The 19,187-nt window shown below is 39.9% G+C and overlaps 1 protein-coding gene across 5 annotated transcripts in view; it reads right to left on the reverse strand.

The window, feature by feature from the left end:
- The window catches only part of LOC129701169 (zinc finger protein GLIS1-like), a 300,889-nt gene extending 285,464 nt beyond the window's left edge, over nucleotides 1-15,425 (reverse strand). For 4 of the 5 annotated variants that reach the window (XM_055642225.1, XM_055642224.1, XM_055642222.1 and 1 more), the window contains exon 1: nucleotides 14,316-14,404. In XM_055642225.1, coding sequence (XP_055498200.1) covers nucleotides 14,316-14,355 — 40 coding nt within the window. In that variant the 5' untranslated portion in view covers nucleotides 14,356-14,404. Of the gene's footprint in view, nucleotides 1-14,315; nucleotides 14,405-15,281 lie in introns of those variants that run through there. The other variant, XM_055642223.1, reaches the window with a different exon arrangement.
- Nucleotides 15,426-19,187: the final 3,762 nt, after the last annotated feature.

Here is a 19,187-nt window from a genome sequence, read left to right on the forward strand (position 1 = left end):
ATTCCGGGTCTCTGGCACTTTTAGGCAGCAACTTTATGGCCAATGTACTGCCTCATAGTCTTGAACTGAATTAAAACATACAGTAGCTGTAAAGGGGGACATAGCGTCACTTGGAGATTTAAGACTGAAAATGGATATTTTCATTTTTTTAGTAACCAAAGTTATCAACGTATAATTTTTTGTGTGTTGGAAAACAAAATATAGTGGCACAGCTGGTAGACTTGCTGCCTCACACGCCAGTGATCTGTGTTCGATCCTGTCCTCGGGCACTGTGTTGAATTTGCACGTTCTCCCTGCAAGCGGGTGGGTTTCCTCCCACATCCCAAAGATGCATTGGCTTTGTAGGTTAACTTGTCTTTGTAAAATTGCCCCTAATGTGTGTGGAGTGGGTGAAGAAAGTGGGATAACAGAACTTGTGTGAATGGGTAGACAAAAATGCTGGAGAAACTCAGCGGGTGAGGCAGCATCCAAGGAGCGAAGGAAATAGGCGACGTTTCGGGTCGAGACCCTTCTTCAGACTGATGTGAGGGTGGGGGGGGACTGGAAGAAGAAAGGAAGAGGCGGAGACAGTGGGCTGAGGGAGAGCTGGGAAGGGGAGGAGAAAGCAGGAACTACCTGAAATTGGAGAAGTCAATGTTCATACCGTTGGGATGCAAACTGCCCAAGCGAAATATGAGGTGCTGCTCCTCCAATTTACGGTGGGCCTCACTCTGGCCATGGAAGAGGCCCAGGACAGAAAGGTCGGATTCGGAATGGGAGGGGGAGTTGAAATGCTGAGCCACCGGGAGAACAGGTTGGTTATTGCGAACCGAGCGGAGGTGTTGGACGAAGCGATCGCCAAGCCTGCGCTTGGTCTAACCGAGGTTGATCATACGCTGATTAATCCAACCACATTTTTGTTTGGAAGTGGAAAGAAATAATAGAAATTGCATTCATTGCAATGTGTAAAAAGAGTTGAGATACTGTATTATAATTTTGCTGCATGTCATTGTGGTATATATCATGTCTTGATTGGTGAATATGCTTAGTTTGTGACTTTGAAGCAGAAATAATATGTGAATGCTACATTGAGCATAATTCCGACTTCGTCCGAGCACATTATCGCAAATTGGTGTCAATCTGGTGGACTCTTCCATCTTCCTCTAGTCGTGGGGGTGGGGGATTGAGAGGGGCCTCACAAGTGGAATAGTCTAGGGCCTCTCTTCATCTAAATCCGGCACTGTTCTTAGGCAGTCCCTCAGATGCGAGAGAGGTGGGATACTCTTTATTTCCAGTCCACTGTGGATTCTCAGGTGACTAAAAAGGACAAAGGACAAAGGATATTTATTGTCACATGCACCATTTCTGGTGTAGTGAAATTTGAGTTGCCATTTGCAGCACACCAATAAAAGTAAGACACCACATTAAAGAAGAATTTAACATAAAACATAAAAAACATCCTCCCCACAATGGTTCCCACTGTGAGGAAAGGCAACAAAGTCCAGTCCACTTCCTCTTGTTCACCCGTAGTCGGGGCCTATTTGAGGCCTCCGCAGTCGCCGCAACTGCGGCCCGATGTTTCAGGCCCTCTCGCCGGATGATGCTGCTCCGGCGTCGGGAGAACACTTTTCAGCGGCTTGGAGTGACCGGAACAGCCGCTTCCTCCCCGGAGACCGCGGCTCCCGAAGTCCACAGGCCGCGCTGGTCGGAGCTCCGACACTGGCGATCTCAGCGAGAGATCCCAGGTTCCGCGGTGTTTAAAAGTCAGCGCCGCCGCGGCTGAAAGCTCTGCAACAACAGCTCCGCGATGTTGCGGTGGTCTCAGCACTCCGGAGCCCACCGCACGACGACCCGAGCAAGGTATCGCCTGCTCCGTGATGGCGCCTCAGTGCTGCGCCGCCGCCGAAGCCGAAGTTCTGGTTGGTCCCTGCAGGAAACGCCACGCCAGTCCCATTAGTCGGCCGCGAGGAAGGGGCGAAGATACGGCATGGAGGAAAGCCACATCTCCGACCAGGTAGGTTTTCCCCCTCCCCCTCCCTCCACCCAAAAAGATTAGACCTCCAAACAAAACTTTTTAACATACTAAAAAATTTAAAAAAGGGTGAAAGGACGGACAGCTGCAGGCTGGGCAGCCATACTCCACAGCGCCCGCTCGAAAATGAATCCAATGTAGTTAATGTAGACTCATCCACAGATGGGCCAGGTGCTGGCTAATGGGGTGGATGAGTAGGTAGTTTATTAGGTGGTCCACTCCTTCTACACCTTACGTAGGGCCACAATACCTTCCCAAATCTTCCTTCTCCAATTTTAGCAGGCACCAGCCAGATATTGCCGGGGTCAGAGGATATTGCATTTTTTCAAAGAACCCTTGAGCACCTGAATCTTTCCCTCTGGCCACCGAGTACTCTCTTCCCAAAATATTGCTCAGGAGTCTTGTGTTAGGCATGCAAATAGTGTACCATGCCTAATAGAGCTTTATGACGTAAACAGGGTCTCAGTACTGAGAATGATGGCCGAGTAGAGGATACAGACATTAGATCGCTTATCCTTCCAGTGAATTTTGAGGATTTTACAGAGACAGTCATGGTGGTATTTTTCCAGTTACTATTGCAGGGCTGAAATCACAGCTGCCCAGCAGACCATGGGTTTGTGCCAGGTGTGAGGTCTTGATCTTCAAACATGTTTTTCTGCAATTGATCAAAGAATATGCTGGTACATTGATGAATCTCATAATTGACATCTGCCTCCATTGAGAGGTGGCTCCAAAAATATAGAAACATATCTATTGCCCAAGTGCAAACTTGATCAAAATCGTGGATCTCTCTTTCCGGCATCATTGGGAGGACATCTTCACCATGAGTACTCCATCCATTTGTGGGTGCTCATCATCATCTTTCAAAGACAAATATGATAGGGAAATAAATACTTAGCAGGCAAATCCAGAGTCTGAGAATAAAATTTACATGGAATCAGGATTCAGAAAAATGAAAACAGATCCACACGAATGGTCTGTGTTGCTATAAATCTACCCATCACATCTGCTTTCTGTCTGTCCTAGCTACTGGGAAAATTCTTAGACTAATTAGATCCAATTGAAGAGGAAAAAAGTAACAGCCCTCTGCAGGCAGCTTGCATGGGTAAGGTGAACCGCCACTAAAACCTCCTGTCAAAGGAGGGACTTTGCAGGCCTCCCGATTGGCCTTTTGACGAGAAGGATGAGTACTGCATCTTTCCATTGTTAATGATGAGCCTGTTCCTTTAGCAGCTGCAAATTCACTTCAAACAAAACAGGATTCCCAATTAAATTCCAGGGTGCTGTAGAGGGATGAAGAACTGGGATTAAAGATCTTTATTCCTGTTTTCTTTCTGCTGTTTCTGGAAATTGATTATCTCCCCTGTAAATTCTTACATCAACAAAAAGCACTTATTTCCCCCCAAAATTAAACTTATGGCAGCACAATGGTAAATTATGTGGCACAGTTCAAATAGTAGAAATTATACATTGTATTATACATTGATGACAGAGATCATATGTTGACTTTGATAGTTTTCCTGAAGCCTTAAACTGTCCAATATGGAATTCCTTTATTGAACACCACATGATGGCATCAAATTAATGCCACATAATTGGCTGCATAAACCCAGCTGAAGCATAACCAAAGATCAAAATTGCCTCTCAATATTTTCTACATCCCTCATGGACAATTCAAACAAAATTTCCCCAAAGATCTTTTTTTTTTGTTTAAATGTAATTTAATTAGTGCGAAGCTAATGTATTTACTCTGCATCCCATGTTTATTACATAATAGTTTCCTCCATATCTTCTTACAATAATTTTGGTTGAATCAGCTCTTGTTTGGTTTCATTGTCTGCGTTTGGCCGGGTTGTGGTTACAGTTGAAATGTCAATTATTCAACGTAATTGAGAGCAGAAATGTACAGATGATTCTTTTGTTTGAATAATGAATAAAATTATTAAGTTGGCACAGTCGTGCAGTTGGTAATGCTGCTGCATCTCAGTGCCGAAAACCCGGTTTTGATCCTGACCTTGGGTGCTGTCTGTGTGGAGTTTGCACAATTTCCCTGTAACTGCGTGGGTTCCCTCTGGGTACTCTGGTTTCTTCGCACATCTCAAAGGCATTGAGATTTGTAGTTTACTTGGCCATTATAAATTGTCCCTTGTGCATGGGGAGTTGAGTAAAAAGTGGGATAACATACAACTGATACGAACGGGTGATTAATGGTCAGCATGAACTCGATCGGCTAAAGGGCCTGTTTCCATGATGTGTATCTAAACTAAAGTAAGAAAATAGATACACTCTGAACTTCTTTTAATTGTAAAATAAAAATGTATTGGGTACTTAGATCTTTAATTTTGCTTATTTTAAGCAGCAGCATTTGTGCATTTATAAATTGTAGGAGCGTCCTCTCTTCCTATACATCCATAAAAACTACACACTGATAATGGCAACAGAATATACTGTTGCAAACATCAAACTGTTCTAATTATAGTTCTAGTTGTTTTTAATAAACTAAGAAATTGTATCCATTCAGCGCTAATTTAATATACTGAAACAATGCAATTCTATTTCAATAAACACATTGTTCACATAAGTCCTGCGGTTGCTCTTGTCACTGCTCCTTCACATCTATCATCTCTGCTTATGATCATCCACCTTATGAACTGTTTTGCTCAGCAGTTCATTTTGCAGTTCAAATGTCTCAGATACTGCAATCGTCTTTAAGCCCCGTCCCACTTTCACAATCTAATTGGCGACCTCTGCCGAGTTTGCCCTTGACTCATACTCGCAGCATGGTCGCCACAAGGTCGTAGGAAGTCTTCGTAACTCTTCCTCATGTTCGTGAGTGGTCTCCGCGTGCTCGTGGCCTCAAGTAGGTCGTGGCGTTTTTTCCAGCCTGATAAAAAATGTCCACGAGTAAAAAAAAGGTTGGCATGGAAAGAATTTATACTTTTTCCTCATAGATAGGTCGTAGGTAGGTTGTAGTAGGTCGTGATGTTAGTCGTAGATAGTCGTAGGTAGTCCTAGATCGGTAACTGGCCCGAGAAAAAAAAATGCAAACATGACATAATTTTATCATGTGATCATTTTCCACTCGTAGCTAGTTGTAGTTGGTCTTAGGTGTGGAAGACTGAGGTCAAGGGCGGTCGTAAGAGGCCGTAGACATAGTTGTAGGAGGTCGTAGACATAGTTGTAGGAGGTCGTAGGAAGTATTTTACTTCGGCGAGTCAACACGACCTTGACATTTTTTTAAACTCGTCTCGGGTCTAAACTCGTGAATTAGGTCGTCCAAGTGGGACAGGCCCTTTAGATCTTTTAACAAAAGAGTTTCTCCACCTGCCATTCAGGAAGAATGCTTATTGGTGTTTCACATAAACAGTGCGATTGACTATTTTATTCTCAGTTTATGCACATGAACTGTAAGTAATTTTGGGAGATACATGCACTGCGACAAACAAACCTGCATTGTTTGAAGAAATCATGGGTCTCTTTAAGCATCTGCGTCCAACTCCAACCACTGCTGCAAATGAACGATTAATTGTTTGACAGGAGAGAATAGCAGCATCCTACTTTTCCAAAAACAACTTCCGAATTGTGCTGACAAAGGTGGACAAGTGGAGAGGAGATTGGAAATCCTGGACACCACCATAATTTCAAACTTTCTCTGCTATTTTTCCCCAAGGCATCTCATATGCTGTCCTTATTTCCCTGTTGTATTTAAATTGCTATTGCCCAAGTTCCTGCTCCGGTTCAACTTTCCCTCCATCAACAAACTTTAGACTTTAATATCCATGCCTGAGTTGCTTAGTCACTACCTCTCTCTTCATTTTTTTTCATTCCTTTCAATATTTTTATTTGACTCATGACGACACATGAGTTGCTTCACAACTGCAGCGACTCACATTTGATCCTGGTTTCCAATACTATCTATATGACATCACCGTAGTGGGCTGGATATCAAATAATGACAAGACGGAGTACAGATGTACGGAGTAGGGAGTACGGAAATGAGCTTGAGAAACTTGTGACCTGGTGCCAAGACACCAACCTCCCCCTTAATGTCAGCAAGACAAAAGAGATTGAGATTGACATCAGGAAGCAAAGCAGTACACACACCCCGGTATACATTGACGGTGCTGAAGTAGAGATGGTTGAAAGCCTCAAGTTCTGAGGAATAAATATCATCAGCAATCTGTCCTGGACTAGCCATATTGAAGAAATAGCCAAGAAAGCATACCATTGCCTCTACTTCCTTCGAAGGCTTGGGAGGTTCGGCATGTCCCCAACAGCCTTCAACACCATCTACAGATGTGCCATAGAAAGCATTTTATCGGGATGCTTCACAACCTGGTTTGGAAACAGCTCCATCCAAGACCGCAAGACATTGCAGAGTTGTGGAGAAGCCCAGACCATCATATAAACCAACCCCCTTTCTATTGACTCCATCTCCTCGTCCTCATCCTGACCCAACCTCGTTCTGGGCTCCGACTCATCCTCAAGGCTCTGACTCGACCACCTCATTTCGACCACTCACTCCACGCCAGCTTCTCTGCCCGTATCTGATGATGTAGTAAATGGTGCCCCACAATGGTATGATGTGTACAGAATTAATGTACTTTAAAATAAACAATGATTTCTTTCAATCCCATGATCCATCCATTCGAAATGGTGGAATATTTATTAAATATAGAAGTGGGCACAAGAGTTTTGTTGGCATGCCACATGAGGTCCAGTGCAAAATACTTCAATGAAAAGATTTTGGTAATTCCATGCTATGTTATCTCACTAGAAGTGCTGAACAGGAGAGAAACAACTATTTATAAAAGCTTTTCTTTTCTTCACCAGCTTGAAAATGAATTGTTGGAAAAGAGCTGAGTTTAGAATACCCAAATATTACCATTAATTTTCAAGTTTCCAATTCACACATGACAGGACATTCAATCATCATTGATGGGACAGTGATGGAGAGAGTCAAAAGCTTCAAATTCCTGGACGTGCATATCTCTGAAGATCTGGCCTGGACCCAGCACATTGATGCATTCATAAATAAAGCCCATACTAAATGCCTCTACTTTCTTAGAAGATTGAGATTTGAAATGTCAACAAATACTCTCTTGAACTTCTACAGATGTATAGTACAGAGCATATTGATGTTGCACTATGGCCTGGTTCCGCAACTTGAACGCTCAAGAATGAAGAAGATTACATAAAGCAGTGAACACTCTTGCCCAGTCCATCACAGGTACTGACCTCCCCACCATCGGAGGGATCTACAAGAGTCACTGCCTCAAAAAGGTAGCCAGCATCATCAAAGACCCACACAACCCCTGGCCACACTCTCATGACACACATTCAAATCAAGAATTTGGATATCTCTGCCTTAAAAATATCCACTGAATTGGCCTCCACAGCCCTCTGTGGCAATTTCCACAGACTAACTACCATCTGACTGCTTTCAAGAGAGAGCTAGATAGGACTTAAACATAGCAGAGTCAGGGGATATGGGGAGAAGGCAGCAACTGATTGGGGATGATCAGCCATGATCACATGGAATGGCGGTGCTGGCCGAATGGCCAACTCCTGCTCCTATTATCTTTTTTTTTAATTAAATAAAAGATCAAACATTCGGCATCTAGAATTATACAATTATTGTACAGCTTCATTTTTAATCTTATAACCTAAATTATAAAAATGAAAAAAAGGAAAGAAAAGGAAAGCAAGAAAAGAAGAAAGGAAAAAGTGAAAGGATAGAGGAGAACAAGAAAAAGTCCCCTAAACTACCAAAGCAATGTAGCAGAGAGATAGAGGAATAAGAAAAAAACTGAGATATACTTTGCCCCTCGCCCCCCCCCTCCCCCCCCCCCCCCCCCCCCCCCCCCCCCCACGCCTCACCCAACATAGCATCGGATTTAAATTTACATTTGTGTTTCACCATACTATTATTGTAAAAATTCAATAAAGGGTGTCCATGTCTTAAGAAATTGGTCTGGTTTTTCCACCAAGACAAGCTTAATGTTTTCCAAATGTAGTGTCTCGGACATATCTGTAATCGACATCTTCGCTGTCGGGACTGTTGTCTGTTTCCAAAATTCAAGTATTAATTTTTTCGCCGTTATTAGGCCATAGTTGAGGAAACGTCTTTGAAATATCGTTAGCTTAGAACAGGCCTCTGACATACCTAATGTGATCAGTAATGTGATCAGATATTGCTAAACCCAATTCGTCTTCCCATGCTCACCTAATTATTTCCAAAGATGGGATATGTGCAGTTAAAAAGGTATTGTAAATGTAGGATATTAACTTACTTGTATCCGCATTTCTATTCATGCATTCGTCTAATATATCTGGGCCCATAGAGTGACAGTCTTGCGTGTGTTCACATAGTCCTATTGTCACAGCACCTATTGTCTATTGTCTATTGACTAAAGAAGTTCCTCCTCACCTCCTTTCTAAAAAAGCACCCTTTAATTCTGAGGCAGTGCCCTCTGATCCTAGACTCTCCCAATAGTGGAAACATCCTTTCCACATCCACCCTCTCTCTTACACAGAATATTTTATGTGCATATCTGTTGTGCTGCTGCAAGTAAGGATTTCATTCTTCCGTTTTGGGCCATATGACTATAAAACACTCTTGATTCTTGACTTTTGACTCTTGACTCTAAATTCAAAGAACTGTCAAACTCCAACCAGACAGTACCAGATGTTAGGTTCATACCTAAGTCACTGGAGCTGTGAGCCAGCAGTACTAACTGAGGAATCCACTTAAACGTGAACTTAGAATGGTATGAAATAAATTTAGCTAGCTACAATATTTAATTAAAATCACGAGCGTAGAATAGTGCAAATTAAGTTGAAGAATAGACAAATGTAAGACTCATGCAAAGAAACTCCCCACAGAAGAAAGAGTGTGTGTAATGCGCAGCATCGTACTGCTGTTTTGTTTTTGTATTTTTTGTTATATATATCATTATCGTGTGTATTGTGTACTCTATGAGCTCCATGCAAACAATTAATTTTGTTGTACTTTGGTATACATGACAGTAAAATTATCTAACAAAGTATGGAATGAACCAGGCTTGAAATAGGGATTATTGGCACCACAATGGAGAAAGCTAAGTGAAGATGCAGTGGTTCATCGTCATGGTGTGAGTAGGAAAAAATACTGGTTCAGGAATCAATGATGGAGTGCAAAATTGATTTTATTTATTATAGTCCTGGGGATGTTTTATTCAATGTCAAGTTAAAGCAGAAATTACTGCGTCGTTTAGAATATATTTGAAGCAATGAAAGATTCAGATTCAATTTCAGATTCAATTTTAATTGTCATTGTCAGTGTACAGTACAGAGACAACAAAATGCATTGTGAAAGAACTACAAAGGGCATGACAATGAGATTAGAATTACACACCTCTGGCATAGATATGGCTCCATTTATTTTGATGGTAGTAAATCTATATTACTAATGATTTTATCTTACTTTTCCTTTGCCCCTTAATCTAATTGTTCTTACCCCTCTTTTTCTCTCTTTCAGTAGCTGGTCTGACTTTAATTCCTGTTTCTTTCAGGATTATTAAGTCATTGTTTAGTGAGACTGATTATTAATTTTTTCATTCTCCAAGCCCTGGTGCTCTCATCATTATCAATGTGCAGAGCAAAGATTTTATCTCATGAAGGGTGGGCAAAATGTCAAACCAACAGAAGGTTATTACAGAATGCCACAAGTTGCCACATATCGGCAAATCTGAACAAATTCACCATAAAATGTTGCAGGACAGAGACTTTTACCTTTCATTCTGGTTTGTACCCAGATAATAAAGGGCAGTGTAGTAACCAACTGCAGCTGCCAACTTTGTTATAATTGCTTCCTACAACAATAAATTGATTCCTCTTCCTCATAATCAGAGACATGTATTTTCCATTATGTTGGACTGCTGCCCTCTTCTTGCTGTGATGATTTATTTCTATGCCTAAAACTCTATATTCACACGGTTATAAAAGATTAAATCCATGCTGTGCAGGCCCTCTTAACAGTGACTGAAGACTGCCTAAAATAGTTTCTTATTTGATATTTAGCAGGCAAAATTGAATCAAAAAGGAAGATAAGAGTCTTAACAGATGTATTTACTGTGTACAGTTATGTGGTTGGTTGTCAATAATTAGCCACCTACTATATTATACACGTAAATCATCAACAATATACTGATTAAAAATATTATAGATTGGGGAGAAAAATTGAATATGTATTATGAAGATAGCTCATGAGAGTGCAATTCTCAAACGATAATTTTTAATTTAGTAAAAGAGATAAATGGAATGAAAAGTAGAGGAGGTATGGTAAAGAAGAAAATAAAAAGCAATGGAGATGAGCGCTAAGCTAGGGAGAACTGAGGAGATAAATGTCAGAGGGGGGAACAAGTGAGAGCAGAGACCAAGACATGAGAAGAGAGTGGGGGCAGAGAACAAGGCAGGGAGAGGAGTTCAAGAGAGAGAAGTGGAAAGATGGGAAAAGACCACTATAGTGGAATGGAGATGACAGAGGAAAGGAGCACAGAGAGTTGGTGAGGACAGCAAAATGCAACTAAAAGGAGAAAGTTGAGCAGTGGAGTGCAGAGGAGAGAAGAAGGAGCAGAGGGGAAAGGAAAAGAAGAGGACAATGTAGGATAGAAGAACGGAAGAGAGCAGGAAGGTGAAAATAGAAGGAAGCTGAAAAGGTTGGAATAAAGATAAATAAATGAAAAGAATAAAGTGAGGAGAAAAAGCAGAGGGGAATATGGAGTCAAATTAAAAAGATTGAAGTTAGAAAGATGTAGTGAAAGAATGCTGCTACTTACTGATTGATAATATATTCTTTCTATTTTCTTTCCTGATACATATAGAAATCGCACAATTTTTCTCTGAAAAAAATATTCCACCTGAGAACCTCATGATGTAGGCTGAGGTAATATCACTGGGCACTCACAGAATTGGCCTTTGATCAAATTATAAACGATACTTAATCTCATTGATATGACTAAATTGATGCTTGTCTGTACTTCATAAGATGTGCAGATTCAACAATAATCCACTAAACTCGCTGCACTCTCATTTAATAGCACATGCTTATAATACTGAAGCATTAAATTGCATTACTAAACATTAACTCTCACACTGTTGTCCAGGGTTTAAAAGAGAAATTAAACTAACCAGTTCCTGCCAGAGCTGGCCTTCAGCTATATGTGGATCCCAACAGAGCATAAACTTGATAAACATGTTTATCCTAGATAATTTCAGTTTATATTCTGTGGTTTTAAGCAATCTCCAACAAATTGACCATGGCCACTGTGGTGGAACATTTTTCTTTACATTTGGATATTATTGGAGATTGAATAGTTTTCCAGATAGTTATCAAAATGTTTTCGTGCTGTCCCTTACCTTTAATGATGTGGTTCTTATGAAAAAAATACTGCTTAGAAAGATTAGGACATTGTACTTTATTTGCTAGCTGAAACTAATCTAAAATACTTTGTACTTCGAGGTTTCAACAGACCGATTGAATCACGTCTCCAGTCAGTCCTCTGAAGTACAGCACCAGTGTGGGTCTTGCTATGTGATCTTTCATTCCTATTTGGAGCAATATTTTATGAAATGATGTAAAACGATTTATTAATTGTTAAAATAGTTACTGCTGAATAATCTCTCAAAATCTAGACATTTGGTGCCCATTGTTCATCCCATGGATTTGGGGTGCAGTACATCCGTTGTGCATATTCTATTCCATTACTGCAAAAAATATATTTTAAAATATTATTTCTTCCAAAAAAACTTGACACATTCAACTATCTGTTTTTAAGCCTTTAATTGGTCGCACTACCACCCGAATAGAACCAACCCTTGTCGGAGGTGCAATCCATGCCTCATTGCCTATCAATGACATCTTTATTTATGGGCCTAGGTATTCATCTGTTGTCAGCATGCAGGGGATCAGAAACAAGCCCAACCCTAATCTCCATCTACCAATTGCAAACGGACTTTCTAGAAAAGAGTTAGATGAACCGAAATCAAGGACAGAGACATTTGCAGATTTTTTCCCTTCTACATTATAGCACCTCAGCATTTTTACTGCAAATCAACTGCCCCTTCAGCTGATCTCAGCTCACCCAATGGCACTTCAAAGATCAAGGCTGAAATGTTCCCGGTCTCAATACAATTCTTAGCCACTGAATCACTAGTCATGAATTACTTCAACAATTTGCTTCTTAAAAATAAAGATTTTGTAGTAATACTGTAAGCATTAATGACTGGAAACCAAATTTATCGTACTTCATGTAAAGTTCAACGGAGCCAGTTCTCTCGACATCAGCTTTTCCAGTGGATCAAAAGCTGATGTCGAGAGAGCTGGCTCTGTTGAACTTTACATGAAGTACGATAAATTTGGTTTCCAGTCATTAATGCTGTATAAGGAGCGCAAATACAAAATAATAATTTTACTAAATCAAATGTACTATGCAAAATATGGTTTGTGCACAGAATATATAGAATAGTCCAATATATTTTAAAAGATTACTTGTGGGTAGATGGACGGTTTGTTAGAACAATTCCAGCAACGTTTCAGTATAATTGTGCACCAACTGCAAAGAATAAAGTCAACTAGATCAAATGTTTTGCTCGTTGGTAAGGAAAAGATCAAACCAATTGTGATCCTTCTTGGACAAATAGCTTGATGATTTTTTGTCAGGAATTTGAAGAATGGACATTTGATTGAGGTACTACAAAACTGACAACAGCCATGACCCAACACTGTTGCAGAATTCAGGTCTCTCAGTTGAGGTAGGAGAAATATCAAAGGGGAAAAATAAATCGATTTAGTTTTCATCCTAAACCTCAAAATTAGGCAACACATGTCAAATGCCTCACCTCAATTACAAAACAAAATAGGCCATGTTTCTCACAACCATCTAACTAAGCCACCTTTTATAGGAAAGACACTAAATATATATAAAAACTGTGTTTTTATGTGTGATAAAATTATCAACAATAATTAAATAAATCTTTCAAGCTTGCATATTGCTCGATATGTAACATTTAATAATGCAGAAAATCTAAAGATCTAATCTAAGAGAATTCTTCATGATATTCTCCCTATTAAGGGGTAGAAACAAAGAAACCTCAATGACTCTTAAAATATATTTTGCTGGTGCAGAAATTTCAGGAACCTACTGTTTGTTCTCTGAGGAAGTCAAGTATTTTATTTCTTGGTCGAATCTTTGTGTCAATAATGAAACCTGAATTCAAGGCACAAATAGGATGAGTCCTCAATGGTGGGAAATAAATGGCACACTTCCAAAACTGATCTTTGGTTTAAAAACAAGTATTTTCACTATACGAAGTGTGCTTTTAGTAAGCTGCCATCAATCTGATTCAATCTGTACAGGTAAAACATATTGTGCTGTCTCTGGAGAGCTAAATGCAGCTTTGGACAGTACTGCATAGGTCAGAGTGTATCAAGTATCAAACCAGCCCCCAATTTTTCAAACGTTGCAATCATCCCGAATTATTTCCTTCATCCATTTTCAGAGAACACACATGCTCCAGGTGATGACTAATGAAGATAACCCCCGCAGTAAAACTATTACACAACTCTGTCAAAGAAAGGTGCATTACCATGTGTTATTTTTAAATTTTCATTTTTCTTCTCATGTTCAGCAGCCGCTAACTCTGCGGTATACTGCTTCGGAACACAAACAATTCTTTAACATCTTAAACAAAGTACTAACTTTAAAAGGACCATAGTTTCAAAGAAGTTCCATTTGACTTGGATTCATCACTCTTGTGATATTTCTGCTCTTCCCGTGGTTATAATTTAAACACTACTCACACCACACGGATAATTTCATCTCACTTTATAATATGCCCACAAGTTATTTTGCTCATCCCCATATCTGACATGATTAAGAATTCAAAATATTTTAAACCAAGAATTTACAAACCCGCGGAGGTAGAGACAGTTGTGCTGAAAGAATTTTAGGCACCAAATATTGAAAGGTTTGCACCTGAACACATCACATGTATAAGGTGGAAAATAAAGCAGTTTACACACTGAAAAGAGCTTTGCAAATACACTTTTTACAGCTTTACCGCAATACGACAACATAAACTGACACAGCATATTATGCTATTATTAGTGAATTGATCAAAGTTGGAGTAAAACAGCAACGAGTTCACACAAACATGCTCTGTACAAAAATATATATATTATCCTCCTCCAACATATTATCTTGGTCTGGTGAATTTTCTTTGCCAGTTGAAAGACCAGGTTATATAAATGGGTAAGAAGTACCTGAATGAGAACATCGCATGAAACAAGATGTTGAGTGCATTGCAGGATCCCAGAGTGTTGCGAGTTTTTTGCTGGCCCCTGCCCCCCAAGCAGTGAAGTGCAGCGGGAGGGAGGGAGGGCGGGCGGGGCTGCAGCCGCGCCGCTGATTGACGCTCGCCCCAGTCACACAGGGCTCGCCACCAATGGAAGGCGGGCGAGAGCTCGAGACCTGGGCATCGCCCGCACTCAGCCTCGAGCAGATGTCCCTCGCGCTCCTGGGGAAAGTCAAGGAGCAAACAGGACGGCAGGATCGCTCCCAAACCCCATCAGTGAAAGACTGGCGATGGACACAAAAAGCTGGAGTAACTCAGCGGGTCAGACAGCATCTCTGGAGAGAAGGGATAGGAGTCGTTTCGGGACGAGACCCTTCTCCAGAGATGCTGTCTGACCCGCTGAGTTACTCCAGCTTGTTGTGTCAATCTATCTTCGGTTTAAACCGGCATCTGCAGTTCCTTCCTACACAGTGAAAGACTGGGGTTCGCGTTGGAGTAATCCCGACAGCACGAGTAAATACTGCCTGCACAGGGTGCAAGGACCGTGAGAGGTTGCAGTTAGACCTGGGTGTGAACGGGCTTTAATTCGACCCCTCTCTCTGTACTGAGTTTCACTGATGCTTTTAGGACGAACGCTAGTCTCTGACATTAATTTTCTGACATCTACAAGAACCAAGAGAAATGCAACTTCGTTAATGGAAAACATTTATTCTAAACGTTATCTGCGCAACCATTCCCCGTGGTCAGTAAGCACAATGAGAATTTGCACATTACGAATATCGTTGTAATACCGGGCAACAAGAATTAATCGCATTTAAAAACTTATGTGGTTCTATCTTGCAATTTAATATCTATCATAACGATGTTCATTAAAAACTGTATTTTAAAGCAGTTCAAGGTAATTTGTCAAGTAGGAGATGCAAAGATAGCTTACCGAGAAAACACAAGACAGTTGAGGTTCAGGGTTAAAACGTTCTCTTGCCACTGTTCGACATGTAACATTCCCCACAGCTACCCTGCACTGAAATCTTTCCTCACGGTACTGCTGCGATCAGACCTTGTCTCACAGCAGTTCTAAATTAAAGCTTTTCCTCACAGCATTTCTTTGCAACAATTCTCCACAATAGTTCCGCATAAATCTCTTTCCTCTAACTACTAGGAATGATAATTCCTTAAAGCAAATCTGTACAAAATCTCTCCTTACAACAGTTCAAGATAAAACTTTACTGCATAATAATTTATCGTTCTATATGAACTCGTTCATCGTACTTATGTACTGTACGTGCTCGCAATAATTCTATATAAAACACTAATCTCAATAACTACTTGACAAGGCTTTGGTAATAACTTGGTTTTGCAACCTACAATTCTGAGGAAAGGTTAAGTCACTAAAAAATAACCGCATTGTCGTTTCTAATCAAATGCTGTTTGAATAGCTGGGCTATTTCTATTTTACTTCAGCTTTTCAGAACCTGCAGTTTTTTCGCTTTTGTTCATAATTCACCAAAATTGTTTTAGTAAAAACGCAAAAAGATAGGTGAGTGGAGGAAGACAACTAGTTTGGCATAGGTATCTCACAGGCTTGAAATCTGTTTTATACTAAACTAATCAACAGCCTTGTAGACAGTGAGAGCACTCTTTTGGGGAAAGGGATTGTGCAAGAGGGTGGATAACAACGGGCGATAGGTACGAAATTTTCTCAATCTCGGCATTGTAATATGATGGTATATCTTATAACGTAAACTGTTATAAGCTCGTAAATAAAGATTGGCTGCTTGCGGGCTAGTACAACTAGACTCCATGTGTCCATAGTAAGCTTTGTCAGGGGATAGACAGGATTCAGGGAAAAGATTAAGGTGCATTTAGGAATGCGTAGAGAGGGGGAAAGGAAACTGCAAATGTTGAATATTGCATTATGGACATTTGTTGGATTAATAAATGTTAACCTCTTGTTTGTGGATAAGTGTGTTGTCTGATTTTTGTCATGTGTGCCATTTAATAGTTTTAGCCAGAGGACAGAAAATCTTGTGAAATATGTCCCTGATCTCCTGAGAAAATTGGGTGAATTTCTGCACTGTATACCTCCTTAATTTGTAAAATACAAGCATCATCCATCCATTTTCAAACCTCTATCTATACTGGCATCAAATATGTTAACTTTCTTGCACACTCCTTCTTGAATGTGTGAGCATCCAAAATTATGGATTTTGCTGATATTTCTAATTTGACTCCATAATTAAGCAGTGATATGCCCCCCGTTAGTGCCGAGATTGGCAGATCTTTCATTTATGTGATTAATTGAACTAAACAACAATGCCAATAATCAGATCATTGAAATTATGTAATTTCAAATGGAAATCAAAGTCAGGAAATTCTTGACTTTCTGATGTTAGAAATGCTGTACTGTATTTATATTTTTAATCTATGAGATATACACACCTCAGCATGCATATTATTTTTTATTGAACTTTCTAGTATAATATTGAAGATCACATAATTTCTCTCGGTTTACTGTCTGCATCTTCAGAATTTCAGGTTGTGTTTTCCTCTTCCAGGAAGTTTTTCTGATTTTGCTGACCAGTCAAACAAGCCCCCTAGTGGAGCATTTAAGACATCTAATTTCCTCACCACGATTTTTAATGTATTGATTAACACATTCAAAATATCATGCTTAATTATATTGATATACTGTGGTTACAAACAATATATGGAAATAGGTCAAAGATTGTTGTTCCAGCAATACAATTAATACTTTGCCATAAATAAGAACATTCATATCATTCATGTTTCCATCTTTCAGGCCTTTTAGAAATCTAATTTGACCATTTAAAAATACTTTTTATGCTTAAACCATTCACCCCTCACTCAATTTAGTTCCATGCAATCCAGTTCAAATACTTCTCGTTTTCTAAGCATTTAACGGGGATCCGAATTACAGTGTCTCTCCATGAGCAGTAAATAGAGCCATCCATTTTCCTAAATGGGCAGCAGTGTGGCTACTCATCAATAAGATGAACACAGAGTGACAACAAGAGTTTAGCTGGTGCATTTGTTGACATCATAACTTTGCATTATTGCAGATACGACGGCTTTTTCTTTATGTGGTCAAAACCTGTCTTACTTAATGACTGTGTGCTTTAGGACACATTCAGAAAGTTGACACATACTTGGCAACACAAGTAGGTTTATCTTCATGGTGGCAACAGTACCATTGAGGCCACACAATACAGCAATCAAAGATTATTTGAGACTCATCTCACGGACTCTACTGGCTACTTGCGTAGATTCAGCATCATCCCAAGACCATCTAAGTGATCCAAGGATTTCCATAAGACAGTCTTACAGTTGCTGAAGATCAATGTCACTGGACCCAGCTGCAGCTCAAGACCCGCCTCATGGGATATGGCAACTGCTTGATTTCTAGTTCATTGGAACCAACATCTAGAATCATAGAAACATAGAAAATAGGTGCAGGAGTAAGCCATTCGGTCCTTCGAGCCATTCAATATGATCACGGCTGATCATCCAGAATCAGTACCCTGTTCCTGCGTTCTCCCCGTATGCCTTGATTCTGTTAGGCCTAAGAGCTATATCCAACTCTCTCTTGTACTATCTACTTATCTCTGCATCCAGAAACTTTTCACGTGTGATCAAATGCCTATGATTTATAAGAAGAGCAGGCAACACACCCTGTAAACTGATGCTATCATTCAGTCAGATTATGTCTGATCTGATCATTATCCTCATTTACAGTTTAATGTATTGATGGGAGGTTAAGAATAAGGGGGCCAGGGAGAGTGTGAATGTTCCTTATTTACCAAATAGTAGATTTTTCACAGTTGCGAAATCTGCATTATTATATGCTACAATTAATATTGCATGTGTATTTAGGCAATGAGAATACAGTCGCTACCAGGAGATAGAGAAGAGGTTAAATCAGAAAGAAGAATGACATGTATTGGAAGATGAGAATTTCTTAAATTTTGATTGAACATCAAAGCAGATGTTTTAGAATGCAGAAGATGTCCTACAGAGACATCCAGTGAATGGTCTCTGTGCATGCTGCTGGGCATTCTGGATGTTTTCATGTCAGATTTCCAGATTGGTCTGTACCTGTGAAGAATTCCCTTTATATATTAAATATAGGAAGATCAAGAGGTCAATGTTGTGTAATATACAGGAAAAACAACAGGTCCTGTAAGCCTGGAACACAGAAAGAGCAAGTCATTATATAAGTTTGATATACAGGAAAACAATCATTGTCAACGCACAGGTATAATGTACAAAGAAAATTCACGATTGAAAGGAAAACCAGATGTTTTTGACGTATGAGTTTCTGGAAGAGCAAGAGTTTCCCATATGTATAATGTACAACAAAAATGTGTTCAGTATCTGTGATGTACAACCACAACAAATGTGTTCATGATTTATAGTGAGAACAGAAATATGTGTGATTTCGATAAAATTGAGAACTTTTATCTCTGTTTCGAGTAGTTATATACATTTAGAAAATCCTGTTTGGATTTAGTGGCCATCCATTTGAATCCTTCCAAAATATTCAAGCACGTTAAAAACTTTTCTGTACTAAGCTTATTTGAATACAGTGTTATGTTTTCCAGTCCCAGCCTTTAAAGACTCACACTATCTCCAAATGATGGAAGCAGGTCTGCCAGTTGGAATTGCACCACGAGTAAGAAGTGACTCACACTAACAAAGCTGCATGGCTATCTGAGATGACCAAAATATGGCTATTTCAAAGATTCAGATATATAGATGTTAAGGGAATTAAGAAATTTGGTGTTGGAACAGGACAGTAGCACTGAGGTAAAAAATACCCATA

The sequence above is a fragment of the Leucoraja erinacea genome, chromosome 10 (assembly GCF_028641065.1).
Source record: "Leucoraja erinacea ecotype New England chromosome 10, Leri_hhj_1, whole genome shotgun sequence".
Taxonomy (NCBI): Eukaryota; Metazoa; Chordata; class Chondrichthyes; order Rajiformes; family Rajidae; genus Leucoraja; species Leucoraja erinaceus.